This window comes from Budorcas taxicolor, chromosome 11 (assembly GCF_023091745.1).
Source record: "Budorcas taxicolor isolate Tak-1 chromosome 11, Takin1.1, whole genome shotgun sequence".
NCBI lineage: Eukaryota > Metazoa > Chordata > Mammalia > Artiodactyla > Bovidae > Budorcas > Budorcas taxicolor.
Genome location: NC_068920.1, coordinates 109,561,418 through 109,584,621, shown reverse-complemented (window position 1 = coordinate 109,584,621; position 23,204 = coordinate 109,561,418). Strand labels below are relative to the sequence as shown.

General features: G+C 38.9%; 1 protein-coding gene across 1 annotated transcript in view; it reads left to right on the top strand.

The window, feature by feature from the left end:
* Window positions 1–23,204, top strand: part of DNAH6 (dynein axonemal heavy chain 6) — a 284,682-nt gene that overhangs the window by 242,693 nt on the left and 18,785 nt on the right. The window contains exons 68-70 of the mRNA XM_052648894.1: window positions 13,917–14,036; window positions 15,052–15,173; window positions 22,829–22,958. Of these exons, the coding sequence (XP_052504854.1) occupies window positions 13,917–14,036; window positions 15,052–15,173; window positions 22,829–22,958 (372 nt within the window). The remainder of the gene's footprint in view (window positions 1–13,916; window positions 14,037–15,051; window positions 15,174–22,828; window positions 22,959–23,204) is intronic.

The window sequence follows — 23,204 nt, the reverse complement described above, 5'->3', positions numbered from 1 at the left end:
AAGTTTCTATCCCAGGAAATTAGACAAGGAAAATAAATAAAAGGCATCAGTTTAGAATGGAAGAAGTAAATTATTTGCAGATGACAACATCTTGAATGCAGAAAATCCTAAAGAATTCACACACACACACACACACACACACACACACACACACTGGATGTAACAAATGAGTTCAGCAAGGCTGTGGGATACAAAGTCAATATACAAAAATCAACTTCTTTTCTGTACACTGGCAATGAACAATTTGAAAATATTTGTAATTATGTTCATGATAACATCAAAAAGAATAAATTTAATTTAAAAAGTGCAGATTTGTACACTGAAACCTGCAAAGTGTTGCCAAAGAAAATTAAAGATAATCTAAATTAGTGAACTGTGAAGAAGGCTGAGCGCCAAAGAATTGATGCTTTTGAACTGTGGTGTTGGAGAAGACCCTTGAGAGTCCCTTGGACTGCAAGGAGATCCAACTAGTCCATTCTGAAGGAGATCAGCCCTGGGATTTCTTTGGAAGGAATGATGCTAAAGCTGAAACTCCAGTACTTTGGCCACCTCATGCGAAGAGTTGACTCATTGGAAAAGACTCTGATGCTGGGAGGGATTAGGGGCAGGAGGAGAAGGGGACAATGGCTGGATGGCATTATGGACTCGATGGACGTGAGTCTGAGTGAACTCCGGGAAATGGTGATGGACAGGGAGGCCTGGCGTGCTGCGATTCATGGGTCGCAAAGAGTTGGACACGACTGAGTGACTGAACTGAACTGAAATTAGTGAAGAAACATGACATGCTTATGAATTGAGAGATACAATATTGTTAAAGTGATAACATTCCCCGGACCAATCTATAGATTTAACACAATCTATAGATTTAACGCGGGCTTCCCTGGTGGCTCAGATGGTAAAGAGTCTTCCTGAAATGCGGGAGACCTGGGTTCAATCCCTGAGTCAGGAGGATCCCCTGGAGGAGGGCATGGCAACCCACTCCAGTATTCTTGCCTAGAGAATTCCCATGAACAGAGGAGCCTGGTGGGCTACAGTCCATGAGACTGCAAACAGTCAGACATGACTGAGCAACTAAGTATAAGCACAACATAGATTTAACACAATTGCTGACAGATATAACAGCTGAAGCTGATCATAAAGTCTGTGAAAATGTGAAGGGCCCCCAAAAACAAAAACAATCTTGGAAAAACAAATGAATGAGTTGGAAGAGTTATAATTCCCAATTTCAAAAGTTATACAAAACCCCAATAATCAAAACAGGATTTACGGTATAGTGCAGGAAGCTATATTCAATGTCTTGTAATAAACTATAAAGGAAAAGAATTGGAAAAAAGATATATACACATATATGTATACTTGAATCATTTTGCTGTACACCTTACACACAATATTGTAAATCAACTAAATTCAACTTTTTTAAAAAAAACTATATAGTACTGGCATAACATTAGACATATAATCAATGGAACAAAATTGAGAATCCAAAAATAAAGTCTTATATTTATCATCATTTTTAACAAAGGCACCAGGACAACTTAACAAATGATGCTGGGACAATTGGATACCCAGCTGCTAAAGAGAATTTGAATCCTTATCTCATAGCATACAAAAAAATTAATTCAAACTGAGTGGTATATCTAAATGTAAGAGCTAAAACTATAAAACTCTTAAGAGAAAGCATATAAATAAATCCCCATGACTTTAGGTTAATTATGGCTTCTTAGATATGGTGCAAAAGGCACTAGTAATTAAAGAAAAATAATAAATTCAACTTTTTCAATATGTAAAGCTTTTACACCTCAGCAAACACTATCAAGAAAATGAAAAAGCAAGATAAAATATTTGCAAGCCATGTATCTGATAAGGCACCTGTCTATGAAGTGTGTAAAGAACTCCTACAACAGTAAGAAAAAAATCCAATTTTAAAATAGGCAAAAGATTTGAATGTACATTTCACCAAAAAATACATACTGATGCCTAATAAGCACATGAAAAGATGCTCAATTAATCATTAGGACAATGAAAATTGACACCATATGAGATACCACTTTATACCTATTAGGATGACTATAATAAAAAAAAAAAAAAAAGAGACCATAACAAGTGTTATCAAGAAAGTGAAGAAACTGAAAATCTCATACATTGCTGGTGGCAATGCAGTGAGGTGCCACTGCTTTGGAAAATATTTTAATAGTCTTACCATATGACCTATAAATTCCATTCCACTCCTGTGTATATATCAGGGAAAATGAAAACACATGTCCACACTAAAACTTGTACATAAATGTTCTTAACAGCATTCATGTTCATAAAAGCATTATTCATAATACCAAAAAGTGGAAACATCCTGAATGTCTATCAACTGATGAATGGATGAATAAAACCAGGTATATTCCATACAATAATATTGACAACACGTGTACTCAGTTGTGTCCTACTCTTTGTGACCCCATGGACTGTAACCCACAAGCTCCTCTGTCCATGGAATTTCCTAGGCAAGAATACTGGAGTGGGTTGTCATTTCCTTCTCCAGGGGATCTTCCCAGCCTAGGGATGGAACCCATGTCTCCTGCTTCTCCTACATTGAAAGTGAATACTTTATGGCTGAGCCAACGGGAAAACCCCACAATGTAGCATTGAAAAGTGAAAGTCTCTCAGTCGTGTCCAACTCTTTGCAACCCCATGGACTATAGAGTCCATGGAATTCTCCAGGCCAGAATACTGGAGTGGGTAGCCTTTTCATTCTCCAGGGAATCTTCCCAACCCAGGGATCAAACCCAGGTCTTTTGAATTGCAGGCAGATTCTTACCAGCTGAGCCATAATTGCTCCATAAAAAGAAATAAAGTACTGATACACGCTCCAACATGGATAAACTTCAAAAACATGCTAAGTCAAAGAAGCTAGACATAAAATATCACATGCTGTATATTCCATTTATGTGAAATTTCCAGAAAAACCAAATATACAGACAGAAAGTAGAATACAGACAGAAAGAATGATTGCATGGAGCAGAATAGAAAAGGACTGTGACTGCAAATGGGCACAAGATGTATTCTGTGGAAGATGATAGAAATGTTCTAAAATTAGATTATAATGATCATTATATAATCTTGTAAATTTACTAAAAACTAGTTATACATGTGAAATTTAAGTGATTTTATGATCTTCAAGGTATAGCTCATTAAAAAGGTTTTTAAAAAGTAGGAGAAAAAAGGCAATGCTGGGGACTTCCCTGGTGGTCCAGAGTGGTTAAGATTATGCTGCCAATGCAAGGGACACAGGTTCAATCCTTGGTCTGGGAAGATTCTGCATGCCTCACAACTACTGAAGCCCAGAGCCTGTACTCTGCAATAAGAGAAGCCACTGCAATGAGAAGCCCACACACCACAACGAAGAGTCACCCTCTCTCTAGCTGCAACTAGAGAAAGCCTGAGCACAGCAATGAAGTCCCAGTGCAGCCAAAAATAAAATAAATTTTAAAACTTTTTATTAAAAAGAAAAAAAAGGCAGTGCTGTATCCAGGCAATAATATTTGCTCATGGTGAGATTTTAGACAGCCATCTATGGATTAATCCAGAAAATACAGCTTAGTACTACTATGTTAAAGGCTGGAAATATAAAGATGATGTAGCTCCCATCTACCAAAAACTCATGGATAGAGATAATAAATAAACTATAATATGGTATAATTACCAGAATAGAAGTTGTAAGGACAATACTGTGGGAATTCAAAAGGAGCAAATAACTCTACCTGGAGGAATCTAGGGAAGCTCCATCGAGGTGTGATGGTTGAGCAGAATGCTGAAAAGTGGGTTGGGCTCAGCAGAAGAGAAGAGGCAGGAGAGCACTGTGGCAGAGAGAACACTGATGGGAAAGCCCAGCAAGCAATATCAGGATGAGCTATGCCTGTAGATACTGTGAATAGTTCAGTAGTGCTGGAACAGGCTATAAAGAGATGATGTTGTCTTCCCTGGTGGCTCAGTGGTAAAGAATCCACCTGCCAGTGCAGGAGACACAGGTTCAATCTCTGGTCTACAAAGATCCCACATGCCACAGAGCAACTAAGCCCATGCATCACAACTACTGAGCCTGTGCTCTAGAGCCTGGGGAATCACAACTACTGAAGCCCAAGCACTCTAGAAGCCATACTCTGAAACAGGAGAAGCCACTGCAATTAGAAGCCTACACACCACAACTAGAGAGTAGCCCCTGCTCTCCATGACTAAAGAAAAGCCTATGCAGCAACAAAGACCCAGTACAGCCAATACTAAAATGAATAAATCATTTTTTTAAAGAGGTCATGTATTTGGAAGAAAGCTTTACCTTCAATAAAACAAACAAAAAAAAAGTGATCTGTGAGCACATCTTGAAAGCCTGTGTGTGTTCTTCATAAATTTGGACTCTACCTTATAAGCAATGGTTGGTAATTACAGTCTTTTAGGCTGGGAAGAGGTGCAATCATTTACAAAGCTATAGTAAAAGCAAGATGAAGAATTGAACAAGGGGATTATAGCAACACCAAGGGGGAGACTAGACAGGAGCGAATAAACAGAGAAAGATTAAGGAGGCTTTGAATATGATAAGGTGTTTGGGGTTGGAGGAAGGCGGGGGCGGTCCTTAAAATTTTATAGAGCAAGCTACAGCAATGTCTAAGTCCAGGAATCAGATCTGAGCACAGAGTGGACAAGGACAAAGCCAAACCTCAGGCCTGTCCAGTTTGTATCAGGCCATCCCTGAGCCAACCCATGGGGATAAGAATAGAAGAGAGGGGGAAAACCATGACATCAGGATTTGCAGCGAGACCCTTAGGAACCGTCATGCTAGGGCTATGACACACAGTGGGTATGTGTGGTGGACACCCCCTCCCAAATGTTCTTATTCTAAATCCAAAAAACTGCTGCTTAAAAGTAAGCCTAAAATTGAGTCAGATACCTTGAGTCAAATTATTCGAGCTCCTGGTTTACTTATTTGAGCAAAGAAAAAGATAACACTGAATCTGGACACAGAATCACAAAATTTGATTTTTAAGGCAAATAATTTCCGTGCTGCTTCTCAAAATGTAGATATTTTAGTTTGAAATATTTTGGCCCTGCTGCGAGGCATATAGGATCTTAGTTCCCCAACCAAGTATCAACCCAACAGTGGAAGCATGGAATTTTAACCACTGAATCACCAGGAAAGTCCCTGAATTTTTTTTTTAGAATAATGCATTTTAGGCCAACTCTTCCTCTCACTACTGAGTAATTATTGGAACCTGACTTTTCCAAGCCACCCTCCTTTCCCAGACATCATCATACAACTGAAGAAACTTGAACTTTATATTCCTATCCAGCCCCCAGGATGCAAGAGGAGCTTCGAGTTAGTCCAAAGCTAGATAAACTGACCACAAAGATTTAACCCAACTCTGTGTTCCAAGACTTCCCAGAGGGTAACTGAAGAATATTCTCAGGAAAGTACAACAGCATCTCCTTCTTCCTTCTCAGAACTGTTGATACAGGGAATCAGCTACACACTCACTGTAAGTGGCTAAGCCAATAAGACTGACCAGAGGTCAGGGGCAATGTCAAATGCCCCAACATTCAAATCATAGGAGTTCCAGAAGAAGACAAAAAGAAAGGCCATGAGAAAATACTTGAAGAGATAATAGTTGAAAACTTCCCTAAAATGAGGAAGGAATAGCCACCCAAGTCCAAGAAACCCAGAGAGTCCCAAAAAGGATAAACCCAAGGTGAAACACCCCAAAGTCAAAATGAACTTGCTCAGTCATGCCCAACCCTTTGTGACCCCATGGACTGTAGCCTACCAGGCTCTGAGGAGCCTCTCAGTCCATGGAATTTTCCAGGCAAGAGTACTGGAGTGGGTTGCCATTTCCTTCTCCAGGGGATCTTTCCAACCCAGGGATCAAACCGAGGTCTCCTGCACTGCAGGCAGACGATTTACCATCTGAGCCACCAGGGAGACTTGAAACACCCCAAGACATATATTAATCAAATTAACAAAGATCAAACACAAAGAACAAATATTAAAAGCAGCAAGGGAAAAACAACAGATAACACAAGGGGATTCCCATAAGAATAACAGCTGATCTTTCTATAGAAACTCTTCAGGCCAGAAGGGAATGGCAGGACATTCTTAAAGTGATGAAAGAGAAAAAACTACAACCCAGATTACTATACCCAGCAAGGATCTCATTCAGATATGAAGGAGAAATCAAAAGCTTTACAGACAAGAAAAAGCTGAGAGAATTCAGCACCACCAAACAAGCTCTCCAACAAATGCTAAAGGATCTTCTCTAGACAGGAAACGCAGAAAAGGTTTATAAACTCGAACCTAAAACAACAAAGTAAATGGCAATGAGATCATATTTATCAATAATTACCTTAAATGTAAATGGGATGAATGCCCCAACCAAAAGACAAAGACTGGCTGAATTGATACAAAAACAAGACCCCTATATATTTTGTCTACAAGAGACCCACCTCAAAACAAGGGACAGCTACAGACTGAAAGTGAAGGGCTGGAAAAAGATATCTCACTCAAATGGAGACCAAAAGAAAGGAGAAGTAGCAATACTCATATTAGATAAAATAGACTTTGAAATAAAGGCCATGAAAAGAGACAAAGAAGGACACTACAGAACGATCAAAGGATCAATCCAAGAAGAAGATATAACAATTATAAATATATATGCACCCAACATAGGAGCACTGCAATATGTAAGGCGAATGCTAACAAGTATGAAAGAGGAAATTAACAGTAACACAATAATAGTGGGAGACTTTAATACCCCACTCACACCTATGGATAGATCAATTAAACAGAAAATTAGCAATGAAACACAAACTTTAAATGATACAATGGACCAGTTAGACCTAATTGATATCTATAGGATATTTCACCCCAAAACAATGAATTTCACCTTTTTCTCAAGTGCACATGGAACCTTCTCCAGGATAGCCCATATCCTGGGCCATAAATCTAGCCTTGGTAAATTCAAAAAAATTGAAATCATTCCAAGCATCTTTTCTGATCACAATGTGGTAAGATAAGATGTCAACTACAGGAAAAAAACTATTAAAAATACAAACATATGGAGGCTAAACAAGATGCTTCTGAATAACCAACAAATCACAGAAGAAATCAAAAAAGAAATCAAAATATTCATAGAAACAAATGAAAATGAAAACACAACAACCCTAAACCTATGGGATTCAGTAAAAGCAGTGCTAAGGGGAAGGTTCATAGCAATACAAGCTTACCTCAAGAAACAAGAGAAAAATCAAATAAATAACTTAACTCTACACCTAAAGCAACTATAAAAAAGAAGAAATGAAGAACCCCAGGGTTAATAGAAGGAAAGAAATCATAAAAATTAGGGCAGAAGTAAGTGAAAAAGAAACAAAGGAGACCATAACAAAAATCAACAAAGCTAAAAGCTGGTTCTTTCCTCCAGTTCCATTCTTCTTTCTCAAGATTGCTTTGGCTATTTGAGGTTTTTTGTATTTCCATACAAATCTTGAAATTATTTGTTCTAGTTCTGTGAAAAATATCGCTGGTAGCTTGATAGGGATTGCATTGAATTTGTAAATTGCTTTGGAATCAACTTGCCTGACTTCAGGCTCTACTACAAAGCCACAGTCATCAAGACAGTATGGTACTGGCACAAAGACAGAAATATAGATCAATGGAACAAAATAGAAAGCCCAGAGATAAATACACACACATATGGACACCTTATCTTTGACAAAGGAGGCAAGAATATACAATGGAGTAAAGAAAATCTCTTTAACAACTGGTGATGGGAAAACTGGTCAACCACTTGTAAAAGAATGAAATTAGATCACTTTCTAACACTGCACACAAAAATAAACTCAAAATGGATTAAAGATCTAAATGTAAGACCAGAAATTATAAAACTCCTAGAGGAGAACATAGGCAAAACACTCTCCGACATAAATCACAGCAGGATCCTCTATGATCCACCTCCCAGAATTCTGGGAAAAATAAAAGCAAAAATAAACAAATGGGATCTAATTAAAATTAAAAGCTTCTGCACAACAAAGGAAAATATAAGCAAGGTGAAAAGACAGCCTTCTGAATGGGAGAAAATAATAGCAAATGAAGCAACTGACAAACAACTAATCTCAAAAATATACAAGCAACTCCTGCAGCTCAAATCCAGAAAAATAAACGACCCAATCAAAAAATGGGCCAAAGAACTAAATAGACATTTCTCCAAAGAAGACATACAGATGGCTAACAAACACATGAAAAGATGCTCAACATCACTCATTATTAGAGAAATGCGAATCAAAACCACAATGAGGTACCACTTCACACCAGTCAGAATGTCTGCGATCCAAAAGTCTGCAAGCAGTAAATGCTGGAGAGGGTGTGGAGAAAAGGGAACCCTCCTACACTGGAAAGAGACACGTGTACCCCAATGTTCATCGCAGCACTGTTTATAATAGCCAGGACATGGAAACAACCTAGATGTCCATCAGCAGATGAATGAATAAGAAAGCTGTGGTACCATATACACAATGGAGTATTACTCAGCTATTAAAAAGAATACATTTGAATCAATTCTGATGAGATGGATGAAACTGGAGCCGATTATACAGAGTGAAGTAAGCCAGAAAGAAAAACTCCAATGCAGTATACTAACACATATATATGGAATTTAGAAAGATGGCAATGATGACCCTGTATGCAAGACAGCAAAAAAGACACAGATGTGTATAGCAGACTTTTGGACTCAGAGGGAGAAGGAGAAGGTGGGATGATTTGGGAGAATGGCATTGAAACATGTATACTATCATGTAAGAATCAAGTCACCAGTCTATGTCCAATGCAGGATACAGCATGCTTGGGGCTGGTGCACGGGGATGACCCAGAGAGATGTTATGGGGAGGGAGGTGGGAGGGGGGTTCATGTTTGGGAACACATGTACACCTGTGGTGGATTCATGTCAATGTATGGCAAAACCAATACAGTATTGTAAAGTAAAATAAAGTAAAAATAAAAATTAAAAAAAAAGACAAAAAATACACATGCTCATTCAAGAAGAAACATGTTGTAAGAACAAATTGTATATATCCTTCAAAAAAAAAAAAGAAAAGCAAACTTGAAAAAAGAATAAAAAATAAAAGCTGGTTCTTTGAGAAGATAAATAAAATAAACAAACCATTTGCCAGACTCATCAAGAAAAAAGGGAGAAAAATCAAATCAATAAAATTAGAAATGAAAATGGAAAAATCACAACAGGAAACACAGAAATACAAAGGATCATAAGAGACTACTATCAGCAACTATATGCCAATAAAATGCACAACATGGAAGAAATGGACAAGTTCTTAGAAAAGTACAACTTTCTGAAACTGAACCAGGAAAAAATAGAAAATCTTAACAGACCCATCACAAGCATGGAAATCAAAACTGTAATCAAAAATCTTCCAGCAAACAAAAGCGCAGGACTAGATGGCTTCACAGCTGAATTCTACCAAAACTTTAGAGAAGAGCTAACACTTGTCCTACCCAAATGCTTCCATAAAATTGCAGAGGAAGGTAAACTTCCAAACTCATTCTATAAGGCCACCATCACCCTAATACCAAAACCACACAAAGATGCCACAAAAAAGAAAACTACAGGCCAATATCACTGATGAACATAGATGCAAAAATCCTTAACAAAATTCTAGCAAACAGAATCCAACAATATATCTAAAAGATCATACATCATGACCAAGTGGGCTTTATCCCAGGGATGCAGGATTCTTCAACATTTGTAAATCAATCAATGTGATACACCACATTAACAAATTGAAAGATAAAACCATATGATTATCTCAATAGATTCAGAGAAAGCCTTTAACAAAATTCAACATCCATTTATGATTAAAAAAAAAAACCCTCCAGAAACCAGGCATAGAAAGAACATATCTCAACATAATAAAAGCCATATATGATTCAGTTCAGTTCAGTTCAGTCATTCAGTCATGTCATATATGATAAACCCACAACAAACGTTATCCTCAATGGCGAAAATATTGAAAGCATTTCCACTAAAGTCAGGAACAAGACAAGGGTCCCCACTCTCACCACTACTATTCAACATAGTTTTGGAAGTTTTAGCCACAGCAATCAGAGAAGAAAAAGAAATAAAAGGAATCCAGATTGGAAAAGAAGAAGTAAAACTCTCACTGTTTGCAGATGACATGATCCTCTGCATAGAAAACCCTAAAGACTCCACGACAATATTACTAGAGCTAATCAATGAATATAGTAAAGTCGCAGGATATAAAATTAACACACAGAAATCCCTTGCATTCCTATACACTAACAATGAGAGAACAGAAAGAGAAATTAAGGAAACAATTCCATTTACCATTGCAATAAAAAGAACAAAATACTTAGAAATAAATCTACCTGAAGAAACAAAAGAGCTGTATATATATAAAACTATAAAACACTGATGAAAGAAATCAAAGATGATACAACTAGATAGATAAATATACCATGTTCGTGGATCAGAAGAATCAATATAGTGAAAATGAATGTAGTACCCAAAGCAATCTATAGATTCAATGCAATCCCTATCAAGCAACCAATGGTATTTTTCAGAGAACTAGAATAAATAATTTCACAATTTGTATGGAAATACAAAAAACCTTGAATAGCCAAAGCAATCTGGAGAAAGAAGAATGGACTTGGAGAAATCAACCTGCCTGACTTCAGGCTCTACTACAAAGCCACAGTCATCAAGACAGTATGGTACTGGCACAAAGACAGAAATATAGATCAATGGAACAAAATAGAAAGCCTAGAGATAAATCCACGCACCTATGGACACCTTATCTTTGACAAAGGAGGCAAGAATATACAATGGAGAAAAGACAATCTCTTTAACAAGTAGTGATGGGAAAACCAGTCAACCGCTCATAAAAGAATGAAACTAAAACACATTCTTAACACCATACACAAAAACAAACTCAAAATGGATTAAAGATCTAAATGTAAGACCAGAAACCATAAAACTTCTGGAAGAAAACATAGGCAAAACACTCTCTGACGTAAATCACAGCAGGATCCTCTATGACCCACCTCCCAGAGTAATGGAAATAAAAAGCAAAAATAAATAAATGGGACCTAATTAAATTTAAAAACTTTTGCACAACGAAGGAAACTATAAGCAAGGTGAAAAGACAGCCTTCAGAATGGGAGAAAATAATAGCAAACGAAGCAACTGACAAAGAATTAATCTCAAAAATATACAAGCAGCTCCTGCAGCTCAATTCCAGAAAAATAAATGACTCAATCAAAAAATGGACCAAAGAACTAAACAGACATTTCTCCAAAGAAGACATACGGATGGCTAACAAACACATGAAAAGATGCTCAATATCACTCATTGTCAGAGAAATGCAAATCAAAACCACAATGAGATACCATCTCACACTAGTCAGAATGGCTGCTATTAAAAAGTCTACAAACAATAAATGCTGGAGAGGGTGTGGAGAAAAGGGAACCCTCTTACACTGTTGGTGGGAATGCAAACTAGTACAGCCACTATGGAGAACAGTGTGGAGATTCCTTAAAAAACTGGAAATAGAACTGTCATACAACCCAGCAATCCCACTGCTGGGCACACACACTGAGGAAACCAGAATTGAAAGAGACACGTGTACCCCAATGTTCATCGCAGCACTGTTTATAATAGCCAGGACATGGAAGCAACCTAGATGTCCATCGTCAGACATATGGATAAGAAAGCTGTGGTACATATACACAATGGAATATTACTCAGCTATTAAAAAGAATGCATTTGAATGAGTTCTAATGAGGTGGATGAAACTGGAGCCTATTCTACAGACTGAAGTAAGTCAGAAAGAAAAACACCAATATAGTATATTAACGCATATATATGGAATTTAGAAAAATGATAACAATGACCCTAAATGTGAGATAGCAAAAGAGACACAGATGTAAAGAACAGACTTTTTGACTCTGGGAGAAGGCAAGAGGGGGATGATTTGAGAGAATGGCATTGAAACATGTGTATTATCATATGTTAAATAGATCGCCAGTCCCAGCTCAAAGCATGAGACAGGGTGCTCAGGGCTGGGGAGGGAGATGGGAGGAGGGTTCAGGATGGGGAACACATGTACACCCATGGCTGATTCATGTGAATGTATGACAGAAACCACTACAATATTGTAAAGTAATTAGCCTCCAATTAAAATAAATAAATTAAAAAAAAAAAAAAAAAGACGGACCAGAGGTGCTTCAACAGGAGACGAAAGATAGATGCCAGTTAGCACATTACTATCCTGGAAAAAATAAACTACAAAGATCCAAGCAAAAATAACTTTCTCTCAACCAACCATCTCAGCTTGAAAGAGAATGAAAAAAAAATCTTGACGTCATAAGAGATGGAGATGAGCAGATGAACATTTAAAAGATTCAGAAGTTGACAACATCAGTATCATAGGTAAAATTCTTCTTGGAGCACTACAGAGGTGAATAAGAAATTGTAGCAATGGGTCTGGAATTTTTCCAAGGAATTATATCAGCAGTGGACTTCCCTGGTGTCTCAGGTGTAAAGAATCCACCCTCAGTGCAGAAGATGCAGGGTCAATCCCTGGGTAGGGAAGATCCCCTGGAGAAGGAAATGGCAACTCACTCCAGTATTGCCTGAGAAATTCATGAACAGAGGCGCCTGGCAGGCTACAGTTCATGAGGTCACAAGAGTCAGACATGACTTAACAACTAAACCACCACATCAGTAATACAATCATTACAGCACAGAATAACTATCTTTCCTATTTGTAATGTCAGGGTGACAATGGAGCATAACTTCTCTGTGGAAAGAGAGATAGGGTACCAATAAATTTTAATTCCCCATAATATAATTTCTGGGAGGTAAATTGTCTCTTTCATCTTGGATCTATCCTTTCCTCCGTGTACATCAATAATGTATAAGGTATGTATAGATTTTGAATGCCTTGTAAATATTTTGGTTCTATTTAGCTTACTGGCCCCCAAAAAAGCAGTCTTTGATGCAAAGTAGGTATGTTTTACAATACTACAGTCAATGATGGGATAAGGCCAAAAGTCAACATTTCAATATTTTTTAAACAAAGGAAAAAAACAGGAAGAAAGAAGAAATATGTAAACAGAGCTCAGTAGCTTTAGTTTCAATTATTTGGGAAAGGCGAAATAATTGGGGGAAAGTACATATACCTCCTTGGGCTTCCCTGGTGGCTCAGTGGTAAAGAATCCACCTGCCAATGCAGGAATGGAGAAGGCAGTGGCACCCCACTCGAGTACTCTTGCCTGGAAAATCCCATGGCTGGAGGAGCCTGGTAGGCTGCAGTCCATGGGGTCGCTCACGACTGAGCGACTTCACTTTCACTTTTCACTTGCATGCATTGGAGAAGGAAATGGCAACCCACTCCAGTGTTCCTGCCTGGAGAACAGGGACAGCGGAGCCTGGTGGGCTGCCATCTATGGGGTTGCACAGAGTCGGACATGACTGAAGCGACTTAGCAGCAGCAGCAGCAGCCAGTACAGGAGACAAAGGTTCCATCCCTGGGTCAGGAAGATCCCTTGGAGGAGAAAATGGCAACCCACTATAGTATTTTCTTGCCTGGGAAACCTCATGAACAGAGGAGCCTGGCAGGCTACAGTTCAGGTGGGGGTCACGAAAGAGTTGGATACAACTTATCAACTAAACAACAACAACATATACTAGTCTTCTATCTGCTTTTTAAAAATTGACTTTTATTATCTTTAGGGATAGGTTAGTGGAAAGACACTCAATGTGCCAAATGTGTAAATAAATAAACCTATTAGAATGTGGGTATGCATATCAGTTAAAAACAAACAACGTTTTTAAATGCAAACTCCTTTTCAGGTGAAATTACCTATGGTGGAAGAGTTACGGATACCTGGGATCAAAGATGCCTTCGTACTGTTTTGAAAAGATTTTTTTCTCCTGAAACATTACAAGATGGTTATAAATATTCTGAATCAGGTGAGTGACTTTCAATACTATGGAAAAAGACCTTTTCCAAGAAGTCATTAACAGCATCCTCAGCTTTCCATCCAGGAGCTGTCTGTGTCCAGTCCTCACCACCCAGACCCCCATACTCACCATCCCCATGCTTTGTTCCTTTTTCAGTTGCTAAGTTGTGTCTGACTCTTTGCAACCCCAGGCACTGCAGCATGCCAGGCTTCCTTGTCCTTCACTATCTCAAACTCATGACCGTTGAATCAGTGATGCCATCTAACCATCTCTTTCTCTGTTGCCCCCTTCTCCTCATGCCCTCCATCTTTTCCAGCATTGAAGTCTTTTCCAATGAGTTGGCTCTTTGCATCAGGTGGCCAAAGTATTGTAGCTTCAGCATCAGTCCTTCCAATGAATATTCAGAGTTGAATTCGTTTAGGATTGACTGGTTTGAGCTCATTGCTGTGCAAGGGACTCTCAAAAGTCTTCTCCAGCACCATAGTTCAAAAGCACCAATTCTTCGGTCCAATTCTCATGTCCATACGTGACTACTGGAAAAACCATATCCTTGACTATATGGACCTTTGTTGGCAAAGTGATGTTTCTGCTTTTTAATATGCTGTCCAGGATTGTCATAGCTTCAGCTTTGGTTGTAAGAGTACAAAGATATCTATTGTGTGATAACCATTTTTAACTATTTCTGGTCTAAAGTAGATTGTATTCTGTCTAAATGTGTTTTCAAAGTTCTATCACTTAAGAGCACACCTTTCAGCAGCACATCCCTGAATTCTTAGAATCTTGGAATGTTCTGCAGGTGACACCTTAAAAGGTTAGGACACTGATAGATACTAAAGGCCTCCAGAAAATGTGAAGGAATTTGACACAGCAATGAAAGCTAGGGGGCTTGCAAAAAACCATCCCTGTTTCTCCATGATGCAGCTGATGGTAGCCACCATCTGAACAGACAGAGAAGCACAAAACTTGGCGGTACTCAAAGGTCATCTATTTAAGACATATTTGCCTTCTGTGTTTTCAATAACAGGTATCTATTTTGCTCCCTTGGCTGACAGCCTGCAAGAGTTTAAAGACTACATTGAAAATCTGCCTTTGATAGATGACCCAGAAATATTTGGAATGCATGAAAATGCCAACCTAGTTTACCAGGTATGTGGCCTTTCAACTTAAATGCATATTCATATTGTGTATGTAAACCTGAAACATCCATAATCATCTCACTGGTTGTATAAATTGTAATCTTCTTAAATAAATAAAATAAATGTTTCACCTCAGCTTCAGCATTTGGTTCCAATTTAGCCACCTGTTGTCTCTGGATCTTTCATGAAATCCTAAGATAGTTAGGTATCTTCTTGTCACTGACCACCTCCTCACCTTTCAGCCTCTGCCTGGTCCATAATCTACCTGCTAGTCTTCCATAATATGGGGATTTGGATAGTAATCCAGGCAGTCCTTTCTCTTTTGCTCCTCTCCCTCCATTCTGGGGATATTTATATCATATTATACAAGGATTTATGGATCCACAGATGAATAGGTTATAAAAGTACAATAACAAATATCCAAGGCAGAAAAATCAAACACTGCTCTTCAAAAGCACGGATCATTGATTTTGCTATTTGCAACAGCAGGTTGGACTTGAAGGGCATTATGCTAAGTGAAATAAGTCAGACAGAGAGAGAGAAATATTGTGTGAAATCACTTATATGTGGAATCCAAAAAATAAGACAAACTTGTGAAGATAACAAAAAAGAAGCAAACCCACAGATACAGAGAACAGACTAGTGGTTACCAGTGAGGAAAGGAAAGAGTGGGGGGCAAAACAGGGGTAAGAGATTAAGAAGTATAGACTATCATGTATAAAATTAGAAAGCTATAAGGGCATATTGTACAACACAAGTAGGAAATATTTTATGATAACTATAAATGGTATATAACCTTTAAAAATTGTGAATCACTCTGCTGCACACCTGTAACATATAATATTGTACATCAACTATATCTCAATTTCTTTAACTCAACAATTTTAAAAAATTTATTGAAGTGTAGTTGACTTACAATGTTAATTTCTTCTGTATAGCAGTGACTCAGTTATACATATATATATATATATGTTATTTTTCATATTCTTTCCCATTATGGTTTGTCACATGATATTGAATATAGTTTCCTGGATATTATATCTTAATTTTTAAAAAATAATTTAAAATTTTTAAAATGAAAGCACAGGTCGTCAAGGTCATAGGACCAGATCACTAAAATCATGGCATCTGGTCCCATCACTTCATGGCAAATAGAAGACAAAAAAGTGGAAGCAGTGACAGATTTTATTTTCTTAGACTCCAAAATCACTGCAGACAGTGAATACAGCCGTGAAATTAAAAGACACTTGCTCCTTGGAAGAAAAGCTATGACAAACCTAGACAACATAATAAAAAGTAGAGACATAGAGACATCACTTTGCCAACAAAGATCCATATATTCAAAGCTATAGTTTTCCAGTAGTCATGTATGGATGTGAGAGCTGGACCATAAGGAAGGTTGAGAATTCAGGCTTTTGAATTGTGGTGCTGGAGAAGACTCTTGAGAGTCCTTTGGACTGCAAGGAGATCAAGTAAGTCAATCTCAAAGGAAATCAGTCCTGGATATTCACTGAAAGGACTAATTCTGAGGCTCCAATACTTTCGCCACCTGATGAGAAGAGGTGATTCACTGGAAAAGACACAGATTCTAGGAAAGATTGAAGGGAAAAGGATAAGGGGGCAGCAGAGGATGAGATGGTTATATAGTGTCATCAATTCAATGGACACGAATTTGAGCAAACTCTGGGAAATAGTGGAGGACAGAGGAGCCTGGCATGCTATAGGCCATGGGGTTGCAGAATTGGACATGACTTAGCATGTGGTCCACTGGAGAGGGAATCGCAAGCCACTTCAGTATTCTTGCCTTGAGAACCCCATGAACAGTATGAAAAGGCAAAATGATAGGATACCAAAAGAGGAACTCCCCAGGTCGTTAGGTGCCCAATATGCTACTGGAGATCAGTGGAGAAATAGCTCCAGAAAGAATGAAGGGATGGAGCCAAAGCAAAAACAATAGCCAGTTGTGGATGTGACTGGTGACAGAAGCAAGATCCAATGCTGTAAAGAGCAATATTGCATAGGAAGATGGAATGTCAGGTCCATGAATCAAGGCAAATTGGAAGTGGTCAAACAAGAGATGGCAAGGGTGAACATCAACATTCTAGGAATCAGCGAACTAAAATGGACTAAAATGGGTGAATTTAACTCAGATGACCATTATATCTACTACTGCGGCAGGAATCCCTCAGAATAAATGGAGTAGCCATCATGATCAACAAAAGAGTCCGAAATGCAGTACTTGGATGCAATCTCAAAAACGACAGAATGATCTCTGTTCATCTCCAAGGCAAACCATTCAATATCACAGTTATCCAAGTCTATGCCCCAACTAGTAACGCTGAAGAAGCTGAAGTTGAACGGTTTTATGAAGACCTACAAGACCTTTTAGAACTAACACCCAAAAAAGATGTCCTTTTCATTATAGGGGACTGGAATGCAAAAGTAGGAAGTCAAGAAACACCTGGAGTAACAGGCAAATTTGGCCTTGGAATGCGGAATGAAGCAGGGCAAAGACTAATAGAGTTTTGCCAAGAAAATGCATTGGTCATAGCAAACACCCTCTTCCAACAACACAAGGGAAGACTCTACACATGGACATCACCAGATGGTCAACACCGAAATCAGATTGATTATATTCTTTGCAGCCAAAGATGGAGAAGCTCTATACAGTCAACAAAAACAAGACCAGGAGCTGACTGTGGCTCAGATCATGAACTCCTTATTGCCAAATTCAGACTCAAATTGAAGAAAGTAGGGAAAACCACTAGACCATTCAAGTGTGACCTAAATCAAATCCCTTATGATTATACAGTGGAAGTGAGAAATAGATTGAAGGGCCTAGATCTGATAGATAGAGTGCCTGATGAACTATGGAATGAGGTTCATGACATTGTACAGGAGACAGGGATCAAGACCATCCCCATGGAAAAGAAATGCAAAAAAGCAAAATGGCTGTCTGGGGAGGCCTTACAAATAGCTGTGACAAGAAGAGAAGCGAAAAGCAAAGGAGAAAAGGAAAGATATAAGCATCTGAATGCAGAGTTCCAAAGAATAGCAAGAAGAGATAAGAAAGCCTTCTTCAGCGATCAATGCAAAGAAATAGAGGAAAACAACAGAATGGGGAAGACTGGAGATCTCTTCAAGAAAATTAGAGATACCAAGGGAACATTTCATGCAAAGATGGGCTCGATAAAGGACAGAAATGGTATGGACCTAACAGAAGCAGAAGATATTAAGAAGAGGTGGCAAGAATACATGGAAGAACTGTACAAAAAAATTCTTCACGACTCAGATAATCATGATGATGTGACCACTAATCTAGAGCCAGACATCTTGGAACATGAAGTCAAGTGGGCCTTAGAAAGCATCACTACGAACAAAGCTAGAGGAGGTGATGGAATTCCAGTTGAGCTATTTCAAATCCTGAAAGATGATGCTGTGAAAGTGCTGCACTCAATATGCCAGCAAATTTGGAAAACTCAGCAGTGGCCACAGGACTGGAAAAGATCAGTTTTCATTCCAATTCCAAAGAAAGGCAATGCAAAAGAATGCTCAAACTACCACACAGTTGCACTCATCTCACATGCTAGTAAAGTAATGCTCAAAATTCTCCAAGCCAGGCTTCAGCAATACGTGAACCGTGAACTCCCTGATGTTCAAGCTGGTTTTAGAAAAGGCAGAGGAACCAGAGATAAATTGCCAACATCCACCGGATCATGGAAAAAGCAAGAGAGTTCCAGAAGAACATCTATTTCTGCTTTATTGACTATGCCAAAGCCTGTGACTGTGTGGACCACAATAAACTGTGGAAAATTCTGAAAGAGATGGGAATACCAGACCACCTGACCTGCCTCTTGAGAAATCTGTATGCAGGTCAGGAAGCAAGAGTTAGAACTGGACATGGAAAAACAGACTGGTTCCAAATAGGAAAAGGAGTATGTCAAGGCTATATATTGTCACCCTGCTTATTTAACTTCTATGCAGAGTACATCATGAGAAATGCTGGACTGGAAGAAACACAAGCTGGAATCAAGATTGCTGGGAGAAATATCAATAACCTCAGATATGCAGATGACACCACCCTTATGGCAGAAAGTGAAGAAGAGCTAAAAAGCCTCTTGATGAAAGTGAAAGAGGAGAGCGAAAAAGTTGGCTTAAAGCTCAACATTCAGAAAACGAAGATCATGGCATCTGGTCCCATCACTTCATGGCAAATAGATGGGGAAATAGTAGAAACAGTGTCAGACTTTATTTTGGGGGGCTCCAAAATCACTGCAGATGGTGACTACAGCCATGAAATTAAAAGACGCTTACTCCTTGGAAGAAAAGTTATGACCAACCTAAGGTCCGTCTAGTCAAGGCTATGGTTTTTCCTGTGGTCATGTATGGATGTGAGAGTTGGACTGTGAAGAAGGCTGAGTGCCACAGAATTGATGCTTTTGAACTGTGGTGTTGGGAAGACTCTTGAGAGTCCCTTGGACTGCAAGGAGATCCTACCAGTCCATTCTGAAGGAGATCAGCCCTGGGATTTCTTTGGAAGGACTGATGCTAAAGCTGAAGCTCCAGTACTTTGGCCCCCTCATGCGAAGGGTTGACTCATTGGAAAAGACTCTGATGCTGGGAGGGATTGGGGGCAGGAGGAGAAGGGGATGACCGAGGATGAGATGGCTGGATGGCATCACTGACTTGATGGACATGAGTCTGAGTGAACTCCGGGAGATGGTGATGGACAGGGAGGCCTGGCGTGCTGCGATTCATGGGGTCACAAAGAGTCGGACACAACTGAGCGACTGAACTGAACTGAACTAGCAACAGAATAACAACAACCTGACTACAGCAGTAGGTCCCAAGAGCAAAATGGATAATTTTACTCCTCCAAGACCCTCTGATGCTGTGCCATTACTTAAGGGTAGTCCAAGCTCCTCAGCATGACACTCAAGACTCCCCCATGACTGGTCCCTTCCATATCCTTCCAGTTTTATTATCTATCATGTTCTGGAATCATTAGGTGAACTAAAGCCATGAGAAGAGGTATGTCCCTGGGGCCCTGGAATACTCTAAATGTTGGAGACCACATTGGCCTCATGAAGCTGAAGGGAATCACCTTTCTTTGCAATTTAAATTTTGTCTCTACAAATAAGAGACAAATTAGAGGGTAAAATCAGCCTAGATATCAAGGAACATGTACAGAACAACTGTGGAACTTCTCAATGATCCAAAACCTATGTCATGCTCTCTGCCCTAAAAATTGGTTTGCTATTCAGTGAAGGGCTTCTCTGGTGGCTCAGATGGTAAAAGAATCTGCCTGCAACGCAGGAGACCTGGATTCGATTCCTGGGTTGGGACAATCCCCTGGAGGAGAGCATGGCAACCCACTCCAGTACTCTTGCCTGGAGAATCCCCATGGACAGAGGAGCCTGGGCTAGAGTCCATGGGTCACAAAGAGTTGGGCACGACTGAACAACTAACCACAGCACATTCAGTCAAGAATTGGAATATCTCATTTTTCCTGATTCTACTTTCAGGAGGAAAAAGAGGTGGCCAAACCTAGTTAATATTCAGTCATCTGACTGTTTGCTCTAGAGTGGGTAGATGTGGAGGTGAGAGAAGAGAGAGAAGAGTGTGGAAATGATAGACTCGCTGCATTCAATGAGAAGTCAGGACTTTCGGGAGGAGCAGCATTCTTGGCAATGTGTACCTGTGAATGTAGTTTTTTGTGTTTTCCATCAGTTCTGAATGACTGAGAATGAGGCAGTAGGCATGTGGTGAGGTCTCAGGTATATTTTTCTGTCCAGCCTCCTTTCCTTCATTTTTCTGGCACAGTACACACCTGACTCCTACCTCTTTCCTTTGGGACAACTTCCACTTCCTCAGTCTATTAGATTCTGGTAAAACCTCCAGCCACTCTTTGCCTTCACAGAGGTGGGCATGTGACCCAGGCATCACAGCATCACCCAGCTACTGGACCTTGTCCAAGAAGCAGGCCCATGGCCCATGCTAGGAGAATGAGAGTCCTTTCCTGAGACATGATATATAGATGCTGGACTGGGAGAGGGCTGTCTTTCCTCTGGAATGGCTGACTAAGATGCTGCATATCTGCAGCATTTTGTGCCCTTATCCCTGATGCCCTGACCCCTTCTCCCTACCACATGAAGAAGGTCATCTTCCACAGGAAAGAATGAGAGAAACAACCAGACGTGAACAGGAGAGAGAATGCTAGCTCCATCCATGCCTGAAACCCACATGACTTGAGTTCTCTTCTTCCCAGCTATATATGCCAACATGTCCCTTCTTTTTGCTATAGTTGATTTAGGTTATATAATTAGGTCTCATCAATAAAGTCTTAATTCAAAAAATATCAATGATTCCTTCCTCAGCTCAGCAAACTACACTTACAAAGGTGCATACTAGAGACCAGTAAAGAAAGCTGGGCCTGGCTGTTTTAAATGTTTCAAGACTTTTGACTAACCAAGAAGTCAAGAACTAAAACAGTGTATGTGCTCAGTCATGTCCTACACTTTGTGCCCCCATGGACTGTAGCCCACCAGGCTTCTCTGTCCATGGAATTCTCCAGGCAAGAGTACTAGAATGGTTTGCTATTTCCTCCTCCAGGGGATCTTCCCAACCTAGGAATCAAACCCACATCTCTTGCATTTTCTGCACTGGCAGGTGGATTCTTTACCACTAGCAACACCTGGGAAGCACAAACTAAAACAGAAAAGTCATTATTAAATGGTTGGCACTGAGCAAGGAAATCAAACTCTTTAACTATAGCATTAAGTAAATAACATTACAGTTGTTTAGGACCTAATGAACATGTCGAAAGTAATGTTTGAAAGAAGATCTGTCATGTAAAATATAATTTTTACAATCAAGATCTGTAATTCTAGGTTCTGAATTCTTTTCTTGGGTAAGTGAATGATGAGTGTTATGACCAGCATAAAGAAAACCTCTAAGAGATTCCAACAAATATACATGAGAAGTTACCATGTTTCTGAATAAAGGAAAAATCTAGAAAAATTAACAATATTTAACTGATCTTAGAATAGGAATTTCTAAGCATAAAATCAAAGGAAAAATAAATCACATTAGAAAGAGCCAGTGGGGACTTCCCTGGTAGTCAGATGGCTAATTCAGGGGTGGGCCAGGTAAACTAAAGTTATAAATATTTCTTAAAAGCAAAATCATGAATAATTTCTCTTTTTACTTTTCTGTGTTTTCTAAATTTTTAATAATGTTCTATAATACTTTTCTAATTGAGGTAACATTATTTAAATAAAAGTATGTTCTAACACTGAATTCTCATTATTTCTTTCTCATTTTCATAACTGCCTTTTAAAGAATTAGCCAAAAATTGTTTAACCATTTTTTATTATGGTAAAACATATAACATAAAATTTATCATTTTAACCATTTTTAAAAATATGATTAAATGACAGTTTCATTAAAGTGTTATTCAACCAGAAATGTTTTAAACATAACACCACGGATGAAATACTATGCATTTCCAATGAGCATATTTTACCAACTCTATCTTCAACATAAAAAATAAAATGTCCTTGGTTTTGGCAACAGCTATTATTTCTGTAATAAACTGTATGTGCTGCAAAATTATTTTTTGGAGAATTTGGGTCCTCACTGTTCTGTTTCTTCTCGCCATTATAGTACAAAGAGACCAACACTTTGATCAACACTATACTTGAGGTTCAACCAAGGTCCTCTTCTGGTGGAGAGGGAAAGAGCAATGATGAAATTGTCCAAGAACTTGTTGCTTCTGTCCGGACTAGAGTTCCAGGTAGTAAATAATTGTTGGCTTATGTGGGTAATGGGACTTTTAGGAATAAACTCAGAAAGCTGAGTGATAGGCAGGTGTCCAAATCTGCTTATTATTTAGAACTTTTTCTTTATGTAGAGGGAGAGCTCTTTCAATGTAGAGGCTTCTATTTATAGATTAGAAGCCTGCAGCCCCTGAAGCCTGCAGCCCCTGACATCTCAACTGCCAGAAGCATGAAGAGAAAGTTGGTTTCTAGCCCAATATAAC